General features: G+C 35.3%; 1 protein-coding gene across 1 annotated transcript in view; it reads left to right on the plus strand.

Annotated features, from left to right (window-relative positions):
- The window catches only part of ELP4 (elongator acetyltransferase complex subunit 4), a 159,232-nt gene that overhangs the window by 48,294 nt on the left and 89,054 nt on the right, over nucleotides 1–21,884 (plus strand). The window contains exons 6-7 of the mRNA XM_026121680.2: nucleotides 2,097–2,181; nucleotides 8,439–8,627. Of these exons, the coding sequence (XP_025977465.1) occupies nucleotides 2,097–2,181; nucleotides 8,439–8,627 (274 nt within the window). The remainder of the gene's footprint in view (nucleotides 1–2,096; nucleotides 2,182–8,438; nucleotides 8,628–21,884) is intronic.

Genomic DNA, 21,884 nt, shown 5'->3' on the forward strand with positions numbered 1-21,884 from the left:
CCACAGTTGTCTTGTTGTACTATTTTGCATGCTATGTTCCTAAATGTGGCTACAAGTTGCAAACACCTTCCTAATGTTGGTGAGTAGCAGTTTCTGTCTTTTCCACAAGAATAAAGGAATATCTGAAAAAGTACACTAATGCTTCTGGTTATTTCAAAGTGCTGCTGAGCATCAAGGATTGTGTGTGTTGCCAGTATGTGAAGTCAGTGACATGGAGGGATGAGAGATTTTGGCTAGCATGAAGGCTAAAGCCCTTCTTCCCCCCTGCCCCCCAAAACAATAACTTCAAGATAGTACAGGTATAATATTTAAAACAACTGTTTTCTTTCTGATAAGATGCTCTTTTTTTTTTTTTTTTTTTTTTTTTTTTTTTTTTTGTGTAGCAGGGTAAGCTTTACACATCACGTGTCATATTGACATATATATTGCCAATTATTTGCATCTATGAATTTCGTAGGTAGCATTAAAGTATTAAGTGCCTTAGTGTAACCAGTAACCTTCTAAAGGACGAAAACAAATGAAACGAATAGATGGAGTTTCATTTTGAGCTCTTCCATCTGTTTATATCTAAGAACATTTCATCTGTTAATGTTTTCTGACACTGAGCATTTCAAATCTTGAAATTATTATGAGTATGTAACTATTTTGATTTTGTTATAGACTTTGTTGACTTAAATACATCTTTTGGGGAGGAGTTGATACTGTTCTCTTGTAAAAATGTAGAATTCTGAGTTAAAGCAATGGTGTAAAAGACAGATGTTTGTAACTCTTAAATGCTTCCCAGAAAATTTGTCTTCTCTCCTGTACAAAATTATGAAGCAAGTTTAATTGGATTTATTCAGGGGAGCATTAGTAAAACACATTCAAATAACATTTTTGGCTTTTGCTAAAGTACAAGAATAGTCTCATTGATATTATCAGACAAGACATATGAAGTGACTGCAGCAACTAAGAATAATTTTAGAGGTAAAATCTTCAAAAGAACCCATCATATTTTCCAAGAGATACATGAATCCACATCATTGATGGTAATTAGTGAGGCCAGAAGAAAAGGCTGAAAATACGAAATGTAGAAGGGCTTCTTAAACTCTTGGCTGCAGTGAGAAACTTGCATCATGTCAAAATCCACAAGCCGGTGTGCTTTATGAGATTTAAGAAACTAGTATGTCTCTTTTGAAAGTAGACAGCTGGCTTAAAGTAAAGATTAGGACTTTCTGTTCTTGTATACGTTGTCCTGTTGAGTGGAGAGCGTGGCTGCGATGGGTGTCTGAAGTGCACTAGAAGTGCAGGAATTGGAGGATTACATTCTAAGACTTCGAGGAGAGGGTTTGGTGGATTGTTGCTTGATTTCAAATCTGTGTAAATGCTTTCTTAGGTACCAGTTTCCTTTTATAAGATTTCACAAGATATTTTCTAGGTAATATGTAAGAATTAGCTATACCTCACAGTCTGCTGTCATGCAAATAAAGCAGCATGAATACCTATAGTGTATGGATACAAAATGGAATCGCAGTGTACTAGAATGTATTTTAAGCTCTGTTATGGTAAGAGAAAAAACACTAATAAAGCAAACTATGCTAAATGAATTTTTTTATCTGAAGTGGAACGATTGGCTAGTTTTGATTGTGCACTCTCTGATTGTAGCAGTTGTGTGTAGGAAAACTGTAAATAATAGAAAATCGACTGTGTTCATCAGGGCATTGGCTAGGTGTACTTGTAATAACAGTTGGGTAACTGTGTCAATTATAGATGATTAATACTGTGTAGTTGTTTCATCTTTAAGTTGCTACAGTAAATCATTACTTTTCTAGAGGTAATGAAGCCTGACATAATTAAGCTATCTTAATCTCTGGAGGTTTACCTTTCACAAAATGTTTGGGCACTGAAGTAGTTAACATGATCACAATCACAGCTGCTTTTAACATCTACTTTGTTCAGTGAGTTTCTTTTCTCCCCCCATCTGTGACACTTTCTTCAATATGACACTTTCAGACAGAAAGCTGCATCTGTTTAATTTGTTTATTTTTAATACAGCTGTTAGAGACATTTAGGAGAATATTAAAATGTGTTATTAAACTTTTTCTTCTTACCAACAGTAATATGAACTGTGGTTATGCAAGGCTGCTTCAGTCCATTCAGAAGATCATTTATCAGGAAGGATTTGATGGCTCTCATCCCCAGGTACTGGACACCTTCATACTCGTCTATAATCCTGTAACTAATGTTGTTTTCGCAGTTCTCTGGGGTGACACATGAAGGTCTTGGACAAATTAACAAGGAACAAGCTGTTTCTAAGCATTGCTAAAGTAAACAAGAAAAGCAAATAGAGAGTGGGGTTCGTATGTTAATGTGCATTTGGAGCTTTTACGTACTTTTTAACAGATATGCAGGTGAAGTGAGAAAGAACTGCAAGACAACATTATAAAAATGCATACTCTGTGCAATTAGTGAGTAAACTGGCTTGCGAAATATAATGAAATCAGGCAAAACACGTTTTCCCCTAAAGGTATTTTTTTCAAATCATTGTTTTAGCAATAATGTGCTCAAGACTCTTGAGATTAAACACTTAATCTTAAGCATTCAGATTTTTTTGAATGTTGTGATAGCTGGAGTGAATTTTTTAATGAATTAAATGGTGTGCATCTTTATGTAGCAAGTATTGAAATGCAATTAAAAAAATAAAAATGCTATTTCAACTTACATATCAAAACGGCTTACCAGACTTTTAAGGATCTCTTTAGTATTCATAAACCATAGAGTAGGTAATAAAAACATTTTAAGTGTGAAAAGATAGGATGAAAGTCTTTTTCTAATTTGAGCTGTGCTCAGTCCGTTATGCTTTGTGATATTCAGTAGTATGTGACTCCTCTGGCGTCTGTCTAAATAAAAAAAAAAAATCATGCATATTGATGCTTAATTGATAGGTAATTATCTTTATTGTAGAAATGTTACTTCAGAGCTTGATTAGTATAGTTCCTGGAGAATGTCAAGCACTCTAACAAAGAGCGTGTACTATTGCTAGCAGAATATCTTAAAAATAACTGTGGGGGGAAGATGACACTAGAGTGTGTGTGCTTTGCTTTCCTGTCCAACAGTGCATTTTAGAAACTTTCCCTGCACAGGATGCTTATGCATAAATCGAGGTTATTTTTGCTCGGTTTCTGCTCTCTGCTGAGACTGGTGGGCGAGCTCGTCTCCCCTTTGGTGGCAGTGCCAGTCTGGAGAAGGAAGTCGGTGCCTGACAGGCGCCCGGTAACCATGGCAACAGGCATGTCACCGCGCTGCCGCCGTGGCGGCGCGGAGCTGCTCCTGCGGCAGCGCGACAGGCCCTGCGCGAGCGAGGGAAGCGGGCGCCCTGCGAACCTGCAGCCAGCAAATCACCTGCTGCCAGCGCGCTCGCAGCCGCCTGCCCTGTTTGCCCGAGACAGAGCCGGCGGGAAATGGCGCCTTGGAACGTGCCGGAGGGGTTTCTTTAGGCGTAAGACAGGATAAGGATCGGCCGACTCGAACGTGGTCCGTGTTTTGCTGCAAACAAGGAGAAATTAAGCATCACGGATGGTTATTTTCTGTAATCGTTCATTGTTGCAAAACATCTTATTAGTATCAGTAAAGCAAAACCAGAACTTTTACACAGACAAATTTAAGAGGATATGTTTGCTAGAAGTGATACTACATGAAGTATATAAGTTTTTGAGGTGAAGCTTCACAAGTTTGAAAAAGAGCTCTTTTGCAAGCCAGCATATCTAGCTAGAGAGCCATGAGGACTTGCATAGTATAGTTGTCTCTGTCTCAAGAAAGATAATGCATATGATTTCTGGGTTTTTTGTTTCGCCTATGATTTTTTGTGTGCATATGATTTCTGGGGGTTTTGTTTTGTTTTGTTTTGTTTTGTTGTAGGATTTCTCTTCTCCCCATGAATCATCTGTCTTCACATATTCAAATTTTGTACGTTTGAAAGTTGTATATAATACAGAACTCTTAAAAATCCGTCCAGAGCTGAATGTGGTTTCGGCCCAGAACATGCTTTGGATCTCTTTATCCCCCAGATCTACAGGAAATCCGTCTCTCTGTGCTCCCATACCTCCTTCCATTTCCAGAGCTTCAAAACTACTTTGGAAGTAACCAAATATAAAGACAGTAGACTATAGACCAGCCTGCATCCTTCTAGACCTGTCTCCTTTCCTATATGTAATAAAAATGCAAGCTTCTGAGAAGTTTGTGCATGTATGCTCTTCCATCCAAAATAATCCTCTCCCATTGTGGGGGGGGTCTGATCAGCAATGGCTTTCATGAAGTTGGGAGAAAACTGCAAGGGCCAGAAGGTACAGGGAGGTACTGAGCTTTCGAGAGATTTACTAACTGACTTTAAGTAGATCGCTAATGGCCGCCTGTGAGTGGCAGAAGCTGATGCCATTCAGGCTTCGTTTTTCATACTGCGAGGTACAAACCTTGAAGAATTGCTAGGCTCTGCTGTTTGTTGCTTGTTGGGTCTGGATTCAAAGGAAAAGATTAGCCTGGTTGGTAAAACCTTCGGACACTTTTGGCTACTTTCACAGCACCATACAATGATACTTAGATTTATGACTCCTTTTTTGCTTGGCTCTTCTTTATGTACTTTTATGTCCTTTTAATACCAGCATTTTAAGAGGAGTCTGGAGAAAAGTGAACAGAGTGTGACTCAGCCCGGCTGCCAGGGGGTTCTACCGAAGTAGGGAAGTGAGTGAAAGCTACCATTACAGGCTTAATGGACCTCTGATAAAAGTCAGGCATCTCTGGTGCCAAATATGTTTGGCTAACATTAGTATTCAGAGGATCTTCCACCATCTGCTGTTGGTCATCCTAGATAAATATTTTTTGACTGTCCTCCGTGGCATTGTGGCCCTTGAGACAGCAATTCATGTTTTTGGTATTAGGCTGAGCCCTACAGAATAGTTTGGTTGATGTTAACCAAAGCAGTAATCTGTTTGCTGACACTGACTTGAACAAGTTTGCCAAGAGCTATTTGGAAATTCAGGGCCTGAATCACCTATAACTTACAAATGCAAGCTTCACTTTTACATCATTTTTAAAACCTCCCATTGACTGTCTGCTGCTGAATCTTTTAGTTTCAATCTCTTAAAAGTTGAGCTGCTTTATAAGTTGAGCACAGTTTTAAGTCATCGGGAATAATGCCTGTTTTTCAGAATTATTTTATTTTTTTACATTTGACTTTTTTTAATTCTTCATAATTATAATCCTTGCAGCCAAAGCAATCTTTGTTACAAAAATTAAAGAAAAAAGGAAAATCATTAATCCAAAATAATATGAGTATAAAAGATCGAGTAATGCAACATATTTAAAATTGTTGCCCTGCTCTGTACTGCAGGTTTGTTGTTACAGAATATTAGACTTCTGCTGTTCTTATATATCAGTTACGGAATAAACAGTTTGTCAGGGCCCTGAGGGTGCTGCTAGGCCTGCATGGCCCTGACACGGTTGTCCTCATAGAAATTCCCTTACTGGCTGAAACAAACAAAAGTACTTCTGATATTGACATAGCTTCATCTTTCACAACTCTGTCTGATAAATATTATATTGTGAAACAAGCGTCTCTCATCCTTTAACCAGTGAGAGCTGGTTTTATGATACAGTTTTGTCTCTGTGTTTGTGAATTGTTCTACTTCATGTCCTTTGAGAATATTTTTCTCCTTTCTAAAGTTTAAAGAAACTTAGTTCAGAGAGTAGCTATGTTCTGTTTACGTATGTTTACTCTGAAATTATGAAGTATTGGCACATTTTATCTGTACTGTATAGTGGATAGTCAATCCACTGTAGCTGCATAACATAATTTTTTTCAATGCCTGTTTCTTGTAGCGTTGTTTAGACATCCATTAGTCCTTAAATCCATAAATCATTAAATCTCCTCTGATTAGAAGTCAATAAAGGATATTAGAATAGATTCCACTCTTCCAGTTAAAGCTCTACAACATCCTAGCCTAGCTAATACCAAACAGACAAGTCAGATTTTATCCTGTTTTCCTGTACTATTATCTTGATGTTTATACTGTATTGCAAAAAGTTAATTTCACATATGTAAAGCCTGTAAAGCCTAAGAGGCTAAAGAATGTGCCAGAACTAAAACATACATTGCTTTCAGAGAGACTGTAAAAGAATTGGCAGATCAGTTCGCTGTGTAAGCCGTGAGAGTTGGATAAACAGAGAGCCATGTGGTGCTAACGGAGTTGCACAACTGAGGCTCTGTCTACCCAGTACAGACAAGGAGGTCTCTACAGGAGCGGCATCTTGCCTTGTCAGAACCTTCCCTCCGGCCTTGCAGAGCAGCCGTGCAATGTGTGGTGCTTGAGAGCCGCTCTTCATTCCAGCTGCAGTTCAGCATGGTGGAAATGAGTATCCGTAGTTTATCAAAGCACTTCATTGTAATGAAAAGTACTGTATAAATGTGAGTTGTTATTTCTGTAAACTAGTATTTTATATAGAAAATATAGATAAATATTTGGGAAGATGATGTTGGAGATATCGCCTGGCATCTTTTATTTCAGTGGAAAAAAAATTAATGCAAAAGTGAGAGAATATTTGCTTTGGGTATAGCTTAGGAGGCATCTGGGAATGTGTTTATTTGTGTGGGTGCAAAACACATTAACAAACATTTTCCTCTAGTGACCATGAAAAATATTTTTTTATCTAGCCCCTTTTCTCCTTTCCAGCTCATTGCTGTGCAAAAGTGAATTTGGGCTTTATTTTCTCATGTAACTTGAGCATGTAAATTGGAAATCTGAAAGTCAGATTTGCCATAAAATAAATTGTACTTGCTAGTTCTGCATGTAAGTAGTTAGACCATGCCAACCGTACAAAGTGCAACTATCCTAGCTCATCACAGCTCTCCTTGGTTTGTATCACTGTGCCAACAGTGTGGTTGCAGCTGTGCCGGCAAAAGAGTGCTTTTGTCAGTTTAGTTTTTGTCATTTAGTGAGATGGTTTAACTCTGCTGAGAAAAACTTCCTTTGGTTGGTTTTGCAGTTAGAGCAATACAGGCAAACTGCGGGCACTCTGTAGTGTGGACAGATGGCCTAAGATTGATATAAGGCAGAAAAAAAAAATCAGGGAAAATATTTTCCCCTTTATTTGCCTTATTTCACCATTTGTAAGTAACTGTTCTTTCTCTTGCAAAAGTACAACTGCAATGTACTTTTAACATAAGCATTCAGTAAAAAGAATGTTTACCCTTTGACTCTTGGAATATTTAAGAAATAGTGCTGCACACACGAATTATGCGAGAAGTGTTCTTTTATCTGGCCATTATTTTAAATATTAACCCTGAACCCTAAGAAAGTATTGATCGCCTCCTACAAGAAGTCTTTTGACAAGAGTACTTACCATTTTTCTTTCAGCTGTTGATAGCAAATATACTTAAAATCTTTCTAGATCACCAGGAGAGATCATATCAAATTAGCAGAAATGAGATTTATGATCATGAGATATGACACTTGAGTTTGCATAAACAAATTACAACTCTGGCTTCATAGCCTGCCCCATCAGAACTGGGGCTTTATCTTAGGCGCTGTTGTGTTGGCTGGTGTTCTGACAGCATAGCACAGGGCAGCGCACAGTCTTTAGATAGGTAGTATAAGGCCATTTAGGATTTTACATGCTAAAAGAGCTTAAATTCTAGTACCCAGTAGTTAACTAATGCAGATTCAGAAATACTGGTATCAAGGACATGCCTTCAGAAACAGTCTGCCAATTCCTTCATGAGGGTTGTTTCTTGATTGCTGTGGATAAACCTTCATTCATCAGGTGCCCGAAGTTGACAAATTTACATGATACACAGATGTTTGTAGGGTCTTCTAAAACAGTGACATGGGCATGCATCAGTGAGGAAGGCCACCAACCGCGGTCATTTAGTAGTAGCAGGAGAAGTGAAAGGGAAGTAAATTGGTAGAAAGGCCAGGATATAAAAGTGCACAGTGAGAAAGCTAAAAATACAGGGAAGAGTTATAGTTGTGTTCATATTACTCTTGAGCCCTTCCAACCTTAAGTATTTTGGGGAGAAAAGATTCTTTTACATGTTTTTTTAAGGCAGTAATGGAGAAGGGAAAGGACATGAAAAATTATGATTTTCCCCTTGTATTTTCAACCAAAATATATTTACCTTTAATTGGTTAGTTTTATAAAATGCAAATTAGTTTGCCTTATTTCCATGCTATCTATTGCACTTGCTAATCTAGCATAGCATATTATCCAGTCAGTGGAAAATATGCCATTGCAATTGTAATTTTTATCAAGATCCTCTGAGATTAAGCTATGATAACTTGGACTTATTTAATCATTATAGATCCGAATTCTATGAATTGTAGGGTTTTTTAAATGATATATTACATAAGGTTTTTCTCTTAATGTTTGAAAAATAACAAGTAGCTGTTTTGTTTTTCTTTCAATAGAAAAAACAAAAAAATGTTTTGCGGATAGGAATTCAGAGTCTGGGTGCCATGTTGTGGGGTGATGACATTTGTAGCACTGATAATCCCGAAGACACTCATAGCCTTACGAAATTTCTCTATGTTCTCCGTGGCCTCCTCAGAAAATCTTTGTCAGCCTGCATCATCACAGTGCCCGCTCATCTCATCCAGGTAGGAATGCTGTGTTTGCTGTATTTCAGAGTTGGCTATACATGACTTAACAAAAGTTCATGAATGTAGTAAGAAAATAAATGCAATTTTTGGTGTTCTGAAAACTTTTTGTGTTCTAAGGGTAAAGGTAAAACGTAACTCTTCTGTATTCTTTCTATACTTTTGTGGGACAGTCTTGTGCTGCAAAATCTAGTAAGACCTAATTATAAAACCATTTGCGATACAGTTGTTCCTTCTGTGGTTCTTGGTCTGTTTTTAAAAGAGATTAAAATTTCAGAAATTATTTTTAAAAAGTGAATCTTTTTTTTTTATTTATTTATTTTTCCGTAACAGCCAACATCCCCACCCACTTTTCCACTGGCTTCAGAATGCAGTTTGTAGTCTCAACAGAAGACATTTTAGTCCCCTGTCTTAAATTGTCATGTTCATCATGATGATGACTAATCTTGTCTTTAAAGCCGGGAACTGAGAGATATAGGTTTACTCTTTAATTCAGACATGCTTCTTTGTTGAGATCAGGGATAAATCAGTTATGGTATAAGAGTAATTTTCCCAACTGTAAAATCAAAAGCTGCTAACAACAGGTTTCCTGAGAGTATATACAGTCTAAAAATTGTCCTTTGGAAATCAACTTTTTTAGTAAAAGGAAAAATGTAGATACTCTTTTCTCTGCAAGTGGTAATGTAACTTATAAAAGCAAAATAATTATTTGCAATGAACAACAGAGAACCTATGATTTTAGGTATTGATTTGATTATAATAAAAAAGTATTGGATGAAACCTCATATTATGCAAAATCATTTCATAGTAGATGAGAGTTTTTCATCATCCTCACATATGTATTGCATTTTGTAAAGGTGTTTGAATATCTGCAAATATTATTTATCTAGATACCTGACTCCCTTCTTACTTCTAAAACACAGAGAGGAACTCGATTTTCTTATTTTACCATTGGGATCCAAAGTGTATGAATATTCCTTTTGAAAATATCTTTCAGTGCAAACTTCAGTCTCCTTACTTAACTGTTTTTATTGTAAGCTGACATTATTCCTTCAGAGCTGACATTATTCCTTCAGAAAGGTTGATAGCAAAGTTTAATGCAAATAATATAACTTGTGAATGTAAAACTAGCTTGCACCTTTTTACAGATTGGAATTACCTGTCTATAACTGGAACGTACAGTCTGTTTCACTGTATTCTTATTGGTAAATTATGTTGGTAAAAGAGGTGATCATATTTTAGAGAAGAACTTTAGAAGTGTCTCTGGAGCAGGTTTCTAGGAAAAAACAGACTGAAAGATAAAGTTTTGTTTGTCTTAAATTTATCTGGGAAGTTGTTTTTGTTTTTATCAATTCCATATAAATCGGTTCCGATGGAGTAAGGATTGAAATTAAATCTTTTTTTTAATACGACTTTTATTTTTGAATTTTAGCAGAATACATTCTACAGTAAGTGCTAAAATATTCTGAAGAAAAAAAAGAAACATTTCCAGAATCTTTGCTTAGCAGTATTAAACAAATGAGAGCATTAAATATTTTGTTGAAATTGTTATACTTCATGTATCCTTATTTAAACACTAAGCTATGGCGAGAGCTGTCATTAGGAGGAGCAAAGCTGCTTGAGGGTTCCTTATACCCCACATTACTCGGTTCCCAGAGCCCTGCTGTGTAGTTGTTCCACTCTCCAAGAAGCCTGTTAAAGAGCCCCTGAGAGCATGTGTACAGCCCTCCATGTTAATAGTTAATTGGTGAGGATGGCAAGATGAGAGGACAGCCGAACATGTGGTCTCTCAGGCTCAAGCCGTAGACAGACCTTTCGTTATAATAACAGCAGCTGCTCACATTCTCACAACCCAGCTACTCGCCATTCTGTTGCTGAGGGTTCTTACTGGATTAAAAAAGTAAAGAAAATACCTTTTCTTTACAAGAGAATGAGAGGAGGGTTTTTGTTTTTTCTTTTTCCAAGTGCATTTTTGTATATGTACTTAATTTGATCAAAGTAAGTTCTAGCATGTGCTTTCTCTGTGGAATCTTAAAGTCAGTAAGGACACTGAAGGCATAGAAAATGCATGCAATTTTTCAGAGTGTAATAAATTTCACGTTTATTCTCTGAACAAATATTCCTATATCTGCTACATTATCTTTTGCTTAGCAACTTTTAATTAATTGATCTGCAAGCAAAATTGTCATATGGATAATTTCCATGAAAGTAAATTTAAAATAACTTCAGAACACATATGTAATCAAGGTTTTATGTCTACAGTATGATCATAAATGCACAAAAATAGTTGCGTTTTTACATGCTTTGTCTTGAAAAAATAGATTTTTAGTAGTGACTCATACCATGTCTTGTTCCTGACAGCCACCAGTGCTAGTTACTTCAGTGAAGAAGAAATAAAACTCATAGCTGACTGTACTGATTTTCAGTAGGGACAGTACCTTTGGAATGCAGACTTAGCTGTAATTTCCAACCCAATGACTTATCTGTAGCATGAATTACATTCTTATATGAATAATATCTATATCTGTATCCAGTCTCAGACTATATATGTAAATACACACGCACGCACATTAAGATAAAAATCTTAAACTATCAATAGATACAGATTGTTTGAGAATGGATCCTTTTATATAAATTGCCAAACACTTTTCATGTTGTACTGTGACAGTGAGTTCCACAGATTAGATCTACATGGTTTAATCCTTTTTCAGAATGTTTTATTTTGCCTTTACATTTCATAAATTATATCTTTGTTCTTGGATGATGAGGCATTAAGTAGGGTTCCTCAGTTTATCTTCTCCGCATCCGGTTTTTTTAATAATTTTTTTTTCTCATGTTGCCTTCTTAATCTGTTTTTAAACATTCACTTTTCTTTCAGCCAGACTTCATTTTGTTGCAGTAAGGTAATAAACTAATGTTATTACAGTTTGCTCACATTTCCCACGTTCTAATGTATGCTTTGTCTCTTTGATCACTACTCAACATTGAACAGTGATTTTGTTCTTGATGCTTTTCTCTCTGTGGTACATATCCACCAATGTGTTGGAATAGCTCTGATATTATTCCAGCTATTCATTGTCTTGGATTTAATAACTTTGAATTGCATCTACCAGAATATGATGCTCATTCACCCAGTTTGTGGGATGCTGAATGTCTTCACAGTCTTCTCTAAGGCTGTATGTTGGTTAAGATACAAGACACAAACTTATTAAAGAATCTGGTTGTGTACAGAGTTTTTCCAGAATAATTCAAAGAAATTGTAGTCTACTAAAGAACACATTCTTTGTATTTTATTGATGAAACTTCTAGTGTAAACAATGCGGGGGTGGGGGAGAAGAAAGTTCTCTTTTCTCAACTGAAATAAAATCAGAAGTGTATTATCCTGGAAGAGGATTTCAAGGATTTCACTGAAAACTTATCCAATTATAAAATTTAGGCACATGATGTGTGACAAGTTTTACTTGATTGATATTTTCTACCAATTGAACGTACTCTTATCTTACCCTGTCTGTCAGGTAATAAATATTGAGATACTTATGAATGTGATTAAAATAGTTGATGGAAGGTTATTTTTCAAGTCTTCCTACCGCCTATTGAAAATGCATTGTGCCTATAAAATGAGATTGTGCATTTAAAATGGAAAAAATACTTCAGTTTTTTTAAACCAAGCATTGATCAAGGAGGGCAAAATGACGCTGGATTTGTTTTGTTGTTAACTTTCCGAATTGAAAAAATGTTATAAAAATGAATAAGACTTCTTTTTCTGTATTTTGATAATCTATTCATTTTAATACCCAATTGAAAAAAAGTTTTTGTGCTTAGCATGTGACCTAAAGGACCTAAATATCAAGGTCGGATATTTGCAAAAGCACCAAATTAGAATTTAAAATATTTCCCATTGTTTTTCTTTTGTTTTTCTTTAAAAATTACTTAGTTACTCTATCATACTTACAATACGTACAATAAGAACATTTATTTTTGTTGAAGGAAAGCACATCTCTTTTATTAAAGCCATCCTTTATTTTGAACATGAAGCTGTATTACTGGTAAGGACTAACAACCATATTTGTCAGCATGTACCAAGGGAAATTAATTGACTAATGAAAAGTCGGTATGAATAAGCCTAGTTACAGTACTTCTCCTCAGAGTCTGAAGTTCTGTTTAGCAAGGTATTTTCATTATTTCATCCAATATGTTTAAAAATTAATTTCCTACAATATTAATGTTTTGATGCTCTGAATTCACTGAAGTGTATGAGTTACTGTATGTTTCAGTGTAGAAAAATTCAGAAACAAACCTTTTCACATCCGAAGCCTTTTGTGTTCACACTGAGTAATTTAGCGACTAAACTCGAAGTCAAGCTACAGAGTACTTTAGAATCCATTGCTAATATAGGGTTGTGAGATGTCAACTCCTATAGCTTGTGAATTTCTCACAGTTTGAAATCTTTATTCCTTCGACAATAGCTAAGAATAATTGCATGCCTTAGAACTCTAACTTCTCAGAGTTCACAAGTGTAAAATGCTGAATAACGTTCAGATGTATTTGATATAGCCATTATATATGAATTTGTATCAAGATCAAATATCATTTAGTTTATCATAGTTAAGTAAGCTTTTGAAATCCTCTGCAAAATAGAAACTATGAAGATGAAATTGTCCTTACGTTTTTCTATGCTGGGGTTTTCTGCTTGCTCTTTAACATTACGTCTGCAATCACACATGAAAAATCTTCTAGGTTAACAACCATACAAAGAAATACTGAGAGTCATGAGTTTCTGACAGTGCAGAGAAGTATACAATTTAAAATGTAAGTTGTGTGATAGTAAATAATTTTGTTTTCAATTTCTATTATTATGGCCAATATTTGCTAATTCAAGTTGCAGAAGAAATAGAAATATTTTACTGTTTAATAAAACAAGTTTATACTTGCTAACAGGCTATATTCTGGCCCTACCATTTCTGATTTGGTAACAACTACCCATTTCAAAATCAAATACAATGTACATGTGAAACATCTTTTTACACCCATATAGTAATTGGCCTTCAATTGACTTGGCTATGTTATGATAAAAGACAGTCATATTAAATGTTAAAAGAGCATGCCTATAACAGCATTCTTATTTTAATAAATTTTACTTTGTAGAGGGACATTTTATTTACATCCTTATCACCACCTCCTCGATAACCTGGTTTTCAAACAAAAAAAATATGCTCTTCCAAAATAAATATATTTAGCTTTAAAAGTTAAGGAGTATATGCAACATGGCTGTATTTTATTTTACATTTTATGCATGTACTCTGAAAATACCCACGTGAAAACTTTAAAAATTAGATAAGATTTAGAACTAAGTCTCTCAACTGCAATATTAGATCTAAACGGTTAAATATCCCATCACAGTATGGAGATAGTCATCTGTTCAAGCATATGGAATCTTTTGGCTACTGGACTAAGTAGTTAATATAATGCCCAGTGTCCAGACATGGACACAACTGTTATGGAAGCAGACGGGAAGAGGCTCATGTACTGAGCCCATTTGGACACTGATAAGTAAAAATTAGAAGAGTGGCTTTAAATAGTGCAGGACGATGTTGTTACCTGTTTTAAGCAAGTAATTCTGTTAGGAAGCAGAGGGTATGATTGTTTTTCTGAAGCAAAACTAGTTTTTTTCATAAGTTCTTGAAAAAAATTACAAATGTTGCAATAAATATGGGGTTTATCTGTTGTATTTCAGAACAAAGAACAATAATTTTTTTGAACTATTTTATATTTAAATTATTGCATGTATCTATTTTCCATCTTAAATGATCTCCAAATAGCTGAATATTGAATTGTTTTCTTAGAAACATTTTTATATGAACTTTTGATGATGTTTAAAAACCTTGAAATTTCAGAATCTAGTTTTAAATCTTTGTGTAAATCTAAATCTAGACCTGCTCTATTAATTACAATATAATCATAATAAAAAGGAATACTGCATCTTTAATGATGTTTTTGTGCCTGTGTAGTTAAGCTTTAATGCTAGGGAAAAAAAAAAGATTAAATTAGCCTTGTAACCTCTTTCTCTTCCAGACTGATGATGGAAAATAAAAGCTCTTAGCCACAGAATGTAACACTTAGAATTAATATTTAATTAGACCAGCAAATTGTACACCGTGGCTGAAAGCTTCCAAAGAGTTGTTAGTGCCACAATTGACCTACAAGTTTAATAATAACTCACTTCTAGGAGCAAGTGCCAGTTCAGCATAGTGGAGCCACTGTAAGAAAGTCCTGTGAGATTAAAATCAGCAAACCAAATGGCAGGCGAGGATTCCTGGGCTGGAGCCTTCTGGAAGGCTGGGAGCTGGAGGAGCTCTGCAGCCAGCACTCATCTGAGAGCAGTGGGCAAAAAAGCTGATCCCTCCTGTTCTGGGAGCTGCTGGTTGGAGGCCAAAATCCTAGAACAGATTTTTTCTAAATGTTCTTACGGCAGCTATTAATTTATATCACAAATCAAGTAATGAGTGACTTCACCTCGTATTTTAATTTCGTTTCAGCACAAACATTATCTCTGAATTCCCTGGTCATGAATTGTGCCGGGTGGAAGAATGGTGCTTTTCTGGGATGACGTGCAATTGTGCATGTCTCTGCTTCTGCAGAATGTTTCCTTTTATATTATCTTACTGCTCCATAAAATGAGTCTTCTTGTAGTGTGTCGTATGGTGAACAGTTTATCAGAATATTATGAAGTATGTAAATTAAATATGAAATGCATATACATTTTAAAATACAGTGTTTTCTAAGGGTAAGTAGATTAATTTTGCCTTTCATTTTGTGAACGATTAAAACACAAAATGAGCAACTCTGCCATTAGGTAACTGCCTGCGCCTTAATTCTGTGACAAATTATTCTAGTGAAATAGGGCACCATAAGTTCAAAAATGTGCAAACACACAGCAACAGACTGAGGAAGGAACATTCTGCATTATTTATTGGCTAGATCCTAAATAATTAAAGAAATGCCTACTCATTAGTTAAAAATTAAAGCAGGTGAGGGCCTTGCCAGCAGAGGGAGCAGTCATGTCTTTTGTTCGGTTCCGTCATTTCCAGCCTACCCATCATTTCCACCCTACCTCTTCTTTTTGCCCAGCCAGTTTCCCATCTGGACCTAGCTTTGCCAGCCTGCTCCTGGTGACAGCCTATAATTTTATATTGAATAAGGGATTAGTTTTTAAATGATTTTATATTTCAGAATCTTGCCACTTGATTACAAACATCAATTAGATATTCCTTTTGGTGTTTGTGTTCTAGTAAGTGAAATAATAGCAGAGGATCCTTTTGGTCACTTGTGAATAAAATATGATTCATTGTTTAAAGAATTTAAGTTGCAGGAATAGTTAGCCTTTCTGCAGTTTGGTAAGCAAACTGCAATGAATTTTTTCAGACAAAACAACAACAAAAGACACTTTCTTATATCTCCTTTGAAACCTTTTTTATACTGAATAATTCCCATTAACCCTTTTTATAATGAAGAACTCCTGGTGGAGTCTTAAGATTTTAGTTAATCCAGTTAGTCTCAAGTACACTATTTTTAACAGTTTTGTTATGGCTCTCAAATAAGATTTCAAAATGTGGCTCTCATTTTTGAGTGTATTTAGAATTTTACATCTATATTTTATATTACACTATGATCAACTTGAAGCACTGAGTATGTTTTACACGTTTAATTTTTGAAATAAGTCTGTTCAAATGATCATTTCATTTTTTTTAGACATTAAGGAGAAATAATAACATACAGTTTTCTATAGAGGTGCTTTTATAACAATCAGACAACCTCATTACTAAGGACCAGATCCCGTACGAGGGAGCTTCTGGACTTATCTCAGCCCAACTCATATACTCACTTCTTCCCAGAGCCTCATCCTTCACTGGAGAAGAAAGGCATGAGGCTGGATCAGGCTTATCTCCTTTAAGCACTGCAGCAGGACTCCTGTGAGAGCCCTGCTCCTCAGAGGCGTCCCCAGTCACGGGCAGCCTGCTCCATCAGGTAGTGAGCAGTAAGGAAATCAGAGGCAGAAGGGGAAAGCACTGAGCAGGGGTTCAACTCTAGAAGTGTCACCTCTTAGTATCCCATTTACCTGTCACCTCTTTCAGAAAGAGAACTAGATTTTCAGCACCTTGCCTTCCAGGCTTTCACTCCAATATCATCTTCACTGCATTACCAAATATTTACGTAGTACCCTAAAACCATAGTCGCAGCCTCCTAAACTCAGCCTCAAACAGATAATGGTAGACAGGGATTCAAAGAAAAGCTCACTTCTGTTCCCAGCTCACTATTGACTTGTTTTTGATTCTGGACAACTCATGTGACAGCTTTGTGCCTGTTACATTACTTGTAAATGTGGAATGCAGTGCTTGCCTGTTTTCTGTAAAGCTCTTTGAGATCAACAAATGGAAAGTTTTATTTAAACTATGTAGTTCGCTTTCATTTCTGTAGGTCTCAGCAGCAACTGTTATTGACTTGTTTTACCTATATTGTTAGAGACATCACTTATTTCACTGTTGACCCTTGATGTCACTATAAAGATTATCATCTTAGGTCTTCCCTCAATGTGATAACAGAAATATTTTTTATTTTGTAGGGTACCAAGGTTTGCTGACATTAGATTCTTTTTTAGCTTAAGCAGTAGACAAGTTCAGGCCACTCATATTCAGTGAAGATACAAAGGTATTTTTTGTTAGTATATAATATTTAATTTTGATTTCCTGGCTGTTTTTTTCCTTAAAATTTATCCAGAATTTTTTAATTAGATACTGTGTTCTCCACCTTAATCTGAAAAATTTGATAATAATCATTACTGAATTCCCATAGCAGTGGCAGCGTTTCAGGTGTAAGAGAAAGTAGCCATGGCTCAGATGTTTTGAGGCTTTAAGATACAAAAACATTCATTCTAACTAGTTTCTCATTTGAAGGACTCTGACTTTATACAGACTATCAATGCAAACATTATGAAAAGGAACTTTAAGAGAGCAACGAAGATCTGGAATTAATACATCATGTAACATATTGGCCAACAGATGCTTTGTCACTCCCTTCCCAATATTATGAGTATGTTGCATCTAATTACCTGCTCATGTCTTTGCTACATGTCCTTTCTTTTCTTCTTTAACTTATAAAAAAAAATTATTCAAAGACACCATTCATTGCTTGAATTAGCTAATATAGCAATATAAAGTAGCGTACACATAAACAAATCAACCAAAAGCTATCCTGCGATTTCATCTAGGTGAACAGACATTACTCAAGTTCTGTTGCAATCAGTAAGGTTCTTCAGAGGTAAAAGAAGATGCATGCGCTGTCAGAATCTTTAAATATGGATTTCTTACCACTGAAGGCATTCAAGTTTGTGGAAAATTCTTGAAATGTATTTCTAGGCTATCTGTCTTCCAGCAAAGACATCACAATTTTTGTATTCAGCTTTCTTGTGATATTGATACAGATTTCTACCTACCCTAGTCTGTTAATCTGAGTGCAGTCGCACATCTTATATTCTAATGATCTGAGCCTAAATTCATTTTATAGCCAAAATTCAAAGTGCAGTTAGTAGATTTGGTGTCTGCAAGCACTAAAAAAGTGCTAATCAACTTAAAGTTAGAATAAGTGTATAATTTTAGTCTACACAATCTTTGTTAATTACCAGTATAATACTTCTAGGCAGAACATTTGTTATATTTGCAGGATTTGTGGCTAGCGAAAAAACTTACAAACTGTATCTCTCTATAAAATTAGTGCAAAGGCCTAACACTTAAAAAAATTATTGGGAAGTACCTTAATGTTGGCTGGACAGACGGCACACTTGTTTACCAAAATCAAATGTAAGGGTAATTCTGTGATTTTATTAATAGTAATAACTAACAAATGGTGATGGATACTTAAGCTATGCTTCTTAAATGTTAATAATTTATCTTTTCAGTTTAAAATACTTTGGGGATTAAGTAGTAATAACACGTGGTAAATATTTGAATATTGTGAAGACATTACCACAATGTTGTATGATGATTTCTCAGAAAATGTCAACAGTTATTTCATCTATTGAATACCCAGCCAGGGTTTCATTACAGTCCAGTGTGGTTACATATAGTATACGTATAGTAACACAGCTTACTTCAGCTTTACAACAGACTGTAATAGAGACAAAAATAGCCACAACTAACTTTTGAGCTTGTTTTGAAAATTCACAAACCAAAATGTGCTTTAAATTCAAAACATTCTTATTTGTTTGCATAAACTTGCTTGGTTGCTATTTATTATTGAGACCTTCTGTTCTTTCAAATGAAGTGTGGAGATTACTGGACTCACCTGTTGGTAACAACAGAAATCAGTCTCTACAATTACAAGTTTACCTAGCCTGGAACTTGCACTTTGTTCATCTAAAATCTTTTGGAAAAGTATTTGTCGTTTAAGAATGATGGCTCTGTTTGCTAAAATTTGTCAATTTAACGTTTCTGATAAACCATAATATAGATGTTTTTATAGCCTAATTCATCTTTAAATTTTGTGTTGTTGTTTGTGATACAATATGGTAACTCACGTTTAAACTGCCTGATGCTTATTTTCTTTGTAAATTTTTTTTAGGTAATGAAAGCTATTTTAGTTTTCACTTTCCCTAGGTGTATGATTTTGATTCACTGTATTAACTTTTAATTAAACATTTTCAAAGGAAATCAATGGTGGGGTTACTTTACCAAAATATAAAGGTACAAAAGTTGAATATTACCCTCTCTACCAAAATATATGCCTAATGTTTTTTTGAAAAGAGACTTAGTCATATAATTCCTAATTTTCTACTCAGTATATAAATCAGTATTGCAACTGTGTTAAGGTATTAGTCAGAATACAAATGTAAATATATGAAATCTGTGACTCAAAAGCTTAGTGTGTTTATACAGATGCTAGCTGGATTTTACTGTAGAACTGTAATGCGAGTCTTCTATTTTCCTTTTAAATTTTAAGACTGTTTAAGTACTGTATAGAAAAGTTGTTATAAGGAACTTTTTGTTTACTTACTTCATCACAAAGACTGAGAATTTGAACATTTTTATTACATAAACTTTGTGAGGTTTTTAATTTCTTTAGAAACTCAGAAAATAAAAATGGGAGGACATATCTCTGGGTTTTGCAAAATTTTTGACAGGAAATTAGAGGAGAACAAGTAACTAGAGTGGAGAAGAAGAAAGAAAGATTTTTTTTTTAATATGTAATCCAGATGAACCAAAACTGATATGATTAATAGTACTAATGATAAAATTGTGGTACATTAAAGTCAATCCAGTAAAAATAAATAGTATTAATTTCAGTATGTGAATCTGAGCATACATGGCTATACACATATTTGTGTTAGTAGAATACCATGCTTTATAGTCAGACACAGAAGATGATAAATTGTAAACTGCTTTATTTGTAGATAAATATTTTTGAACATACACAAATAATTACTCATAGCTATGTAGATTCTGTGAATAAATTAGTAGAACAAAGCAATTTTTTCCATAAACATCCTTCCCCAGAAGCTGGGACTTAAATACATCTATATAGTTTCCATTTACATATCAAACTGACTAAACGGATTTTCTTAAGGCATCATTTTGAAAGTACAGTCTGGTTGAGCTCAAATATTACAAGTTTGAGCTTAAAAGAAAATTTCTCTCTGAAATAATGAACACAAAGTAAGGTATAGAATGGATGGCCAGCCCAGTCTGCACAACAGGGTTGCTACCATGTTGTTAGAATAATTACATTTTGGCTGAACTAACTAATTTAGAAAAACTGCAGTACATCTAGGAAGACTGAAAACTTTCCAGGATTGGGTTTTTTTTGTTTGTTTTTTTTTTTTAATGTAATTTAAAACAATACCTCTTCTAGCTGCCAACAAACTCTTTCCCTGAATCTCCCCATTCCTGGCTTCCCTCCTAACCCTGTCCTGGCTCATCTCCAGAGCTGCCAAGTTTATGCCAGAAGCAGGAGGTAGATTTGTATGGGGCTGGAGGAAGATCTGGAGCTCTGTTAAATTTTCAAGCCCAGATGGGGCAACATGATTTGTGTGTTTATGTCAGGATGCCATACATCACAACTATCTGTGTGCTGACGTCAGCATCGATTGCACATTAATGTGCTGAACATTGCAAACTAGAAAATACATGATAGATATAGATCTGCGACAACAATGCCACATAAGCAAACATCTATCTGTTGTGGCAATTCATTGTGTAAAATATTTCCCAAGATACACTGCATAAAGCCAGGAGAATATTTTGACATACTGTAAAAACAAAAACAAAATCAACATAGGCAAACAGACTACACTTTAAGAAAGCAAACCTATTCAGAAAACAGCTGAAACTAATGTATTGAACTATGTATCATTAGGCAAATATTGAATGGCTATCTCAGCAGCGCTGCACTTAATCACATTCTTCAATTTTTACAGAATTAAGACTAAATAGAAAAGATGCTGTTCTTATGATTTATAGGACTTGCAGTGATGAGAATATCATGTTGATGGTTGAGCATTTTTCTGTCCACAGTTTTTGTAGCCCGTTGTTTATCAATACCAGAAAGCCAAAAACATTAATAGACAGCAAACTCTTTTTTAAATGGTGTAATATTTTTTCTATGCTAGGAGTTCAGGTTAGCTTCCAGAAATCATTGGTATTTATCTGTGTAACAGTTTTGTGTTGTTTGCCTGTAAGAACTAACATCTAGCAACCTGCTGAAGAACTGGAAAAATAAGGTAATTTCCAGTCTGTGTGATTGCCCTTGTAGGATAGCTTGAGCAAGACGCTCCATTAAAATACAGTATACTGTCTCTCTTTTCCTCGAAGAGGAAATAATTTGCAAGTCCGCTTTAATATTTCAGTGATGGATGTAGTTAGGGCACACAATAACAAAGATTGGTGTCTGATGTGTAGGCAGGATTATGTTGTTCCTCAGAAAGGAAATTCTGTGGCATAACTTTATTTTATCATAAACCACAAAATTGGCTTTGTAGGTGAAATTTAAGTTCTCTGATTCCATGGGGACACACCATTTTGGCCTCAGCACAAATAGTGGCTTTGAAAAGAGATCAGTTCATGGGATTTAATGCCATCTGGTCCATAAGGCGCGGAAGGGAGGGGGTATAAGGGTACCAGGGAATGGGTTTAGACCTTCTAACCTGAGCACATTGGTGTGTGCAGGACAGGCCACAGGTTACTTTACGTAATGGTCTAAAAATAGAGT

Source organism: Dromaius novaehollandiae, chromosome 5 (genome assembly GCF_036370855.1).
Source record: "Dromaius novaehollandiae isolate bDroNov1 chromosome 5, bDroNov1.hap1, whole genome shotgun sequence".
NCBI lineage: Eukaryota > Metazoa > Chordata > Aves > Casuariiformes > Dromaiidae > Dromaius > Dromaius novaehollandiae.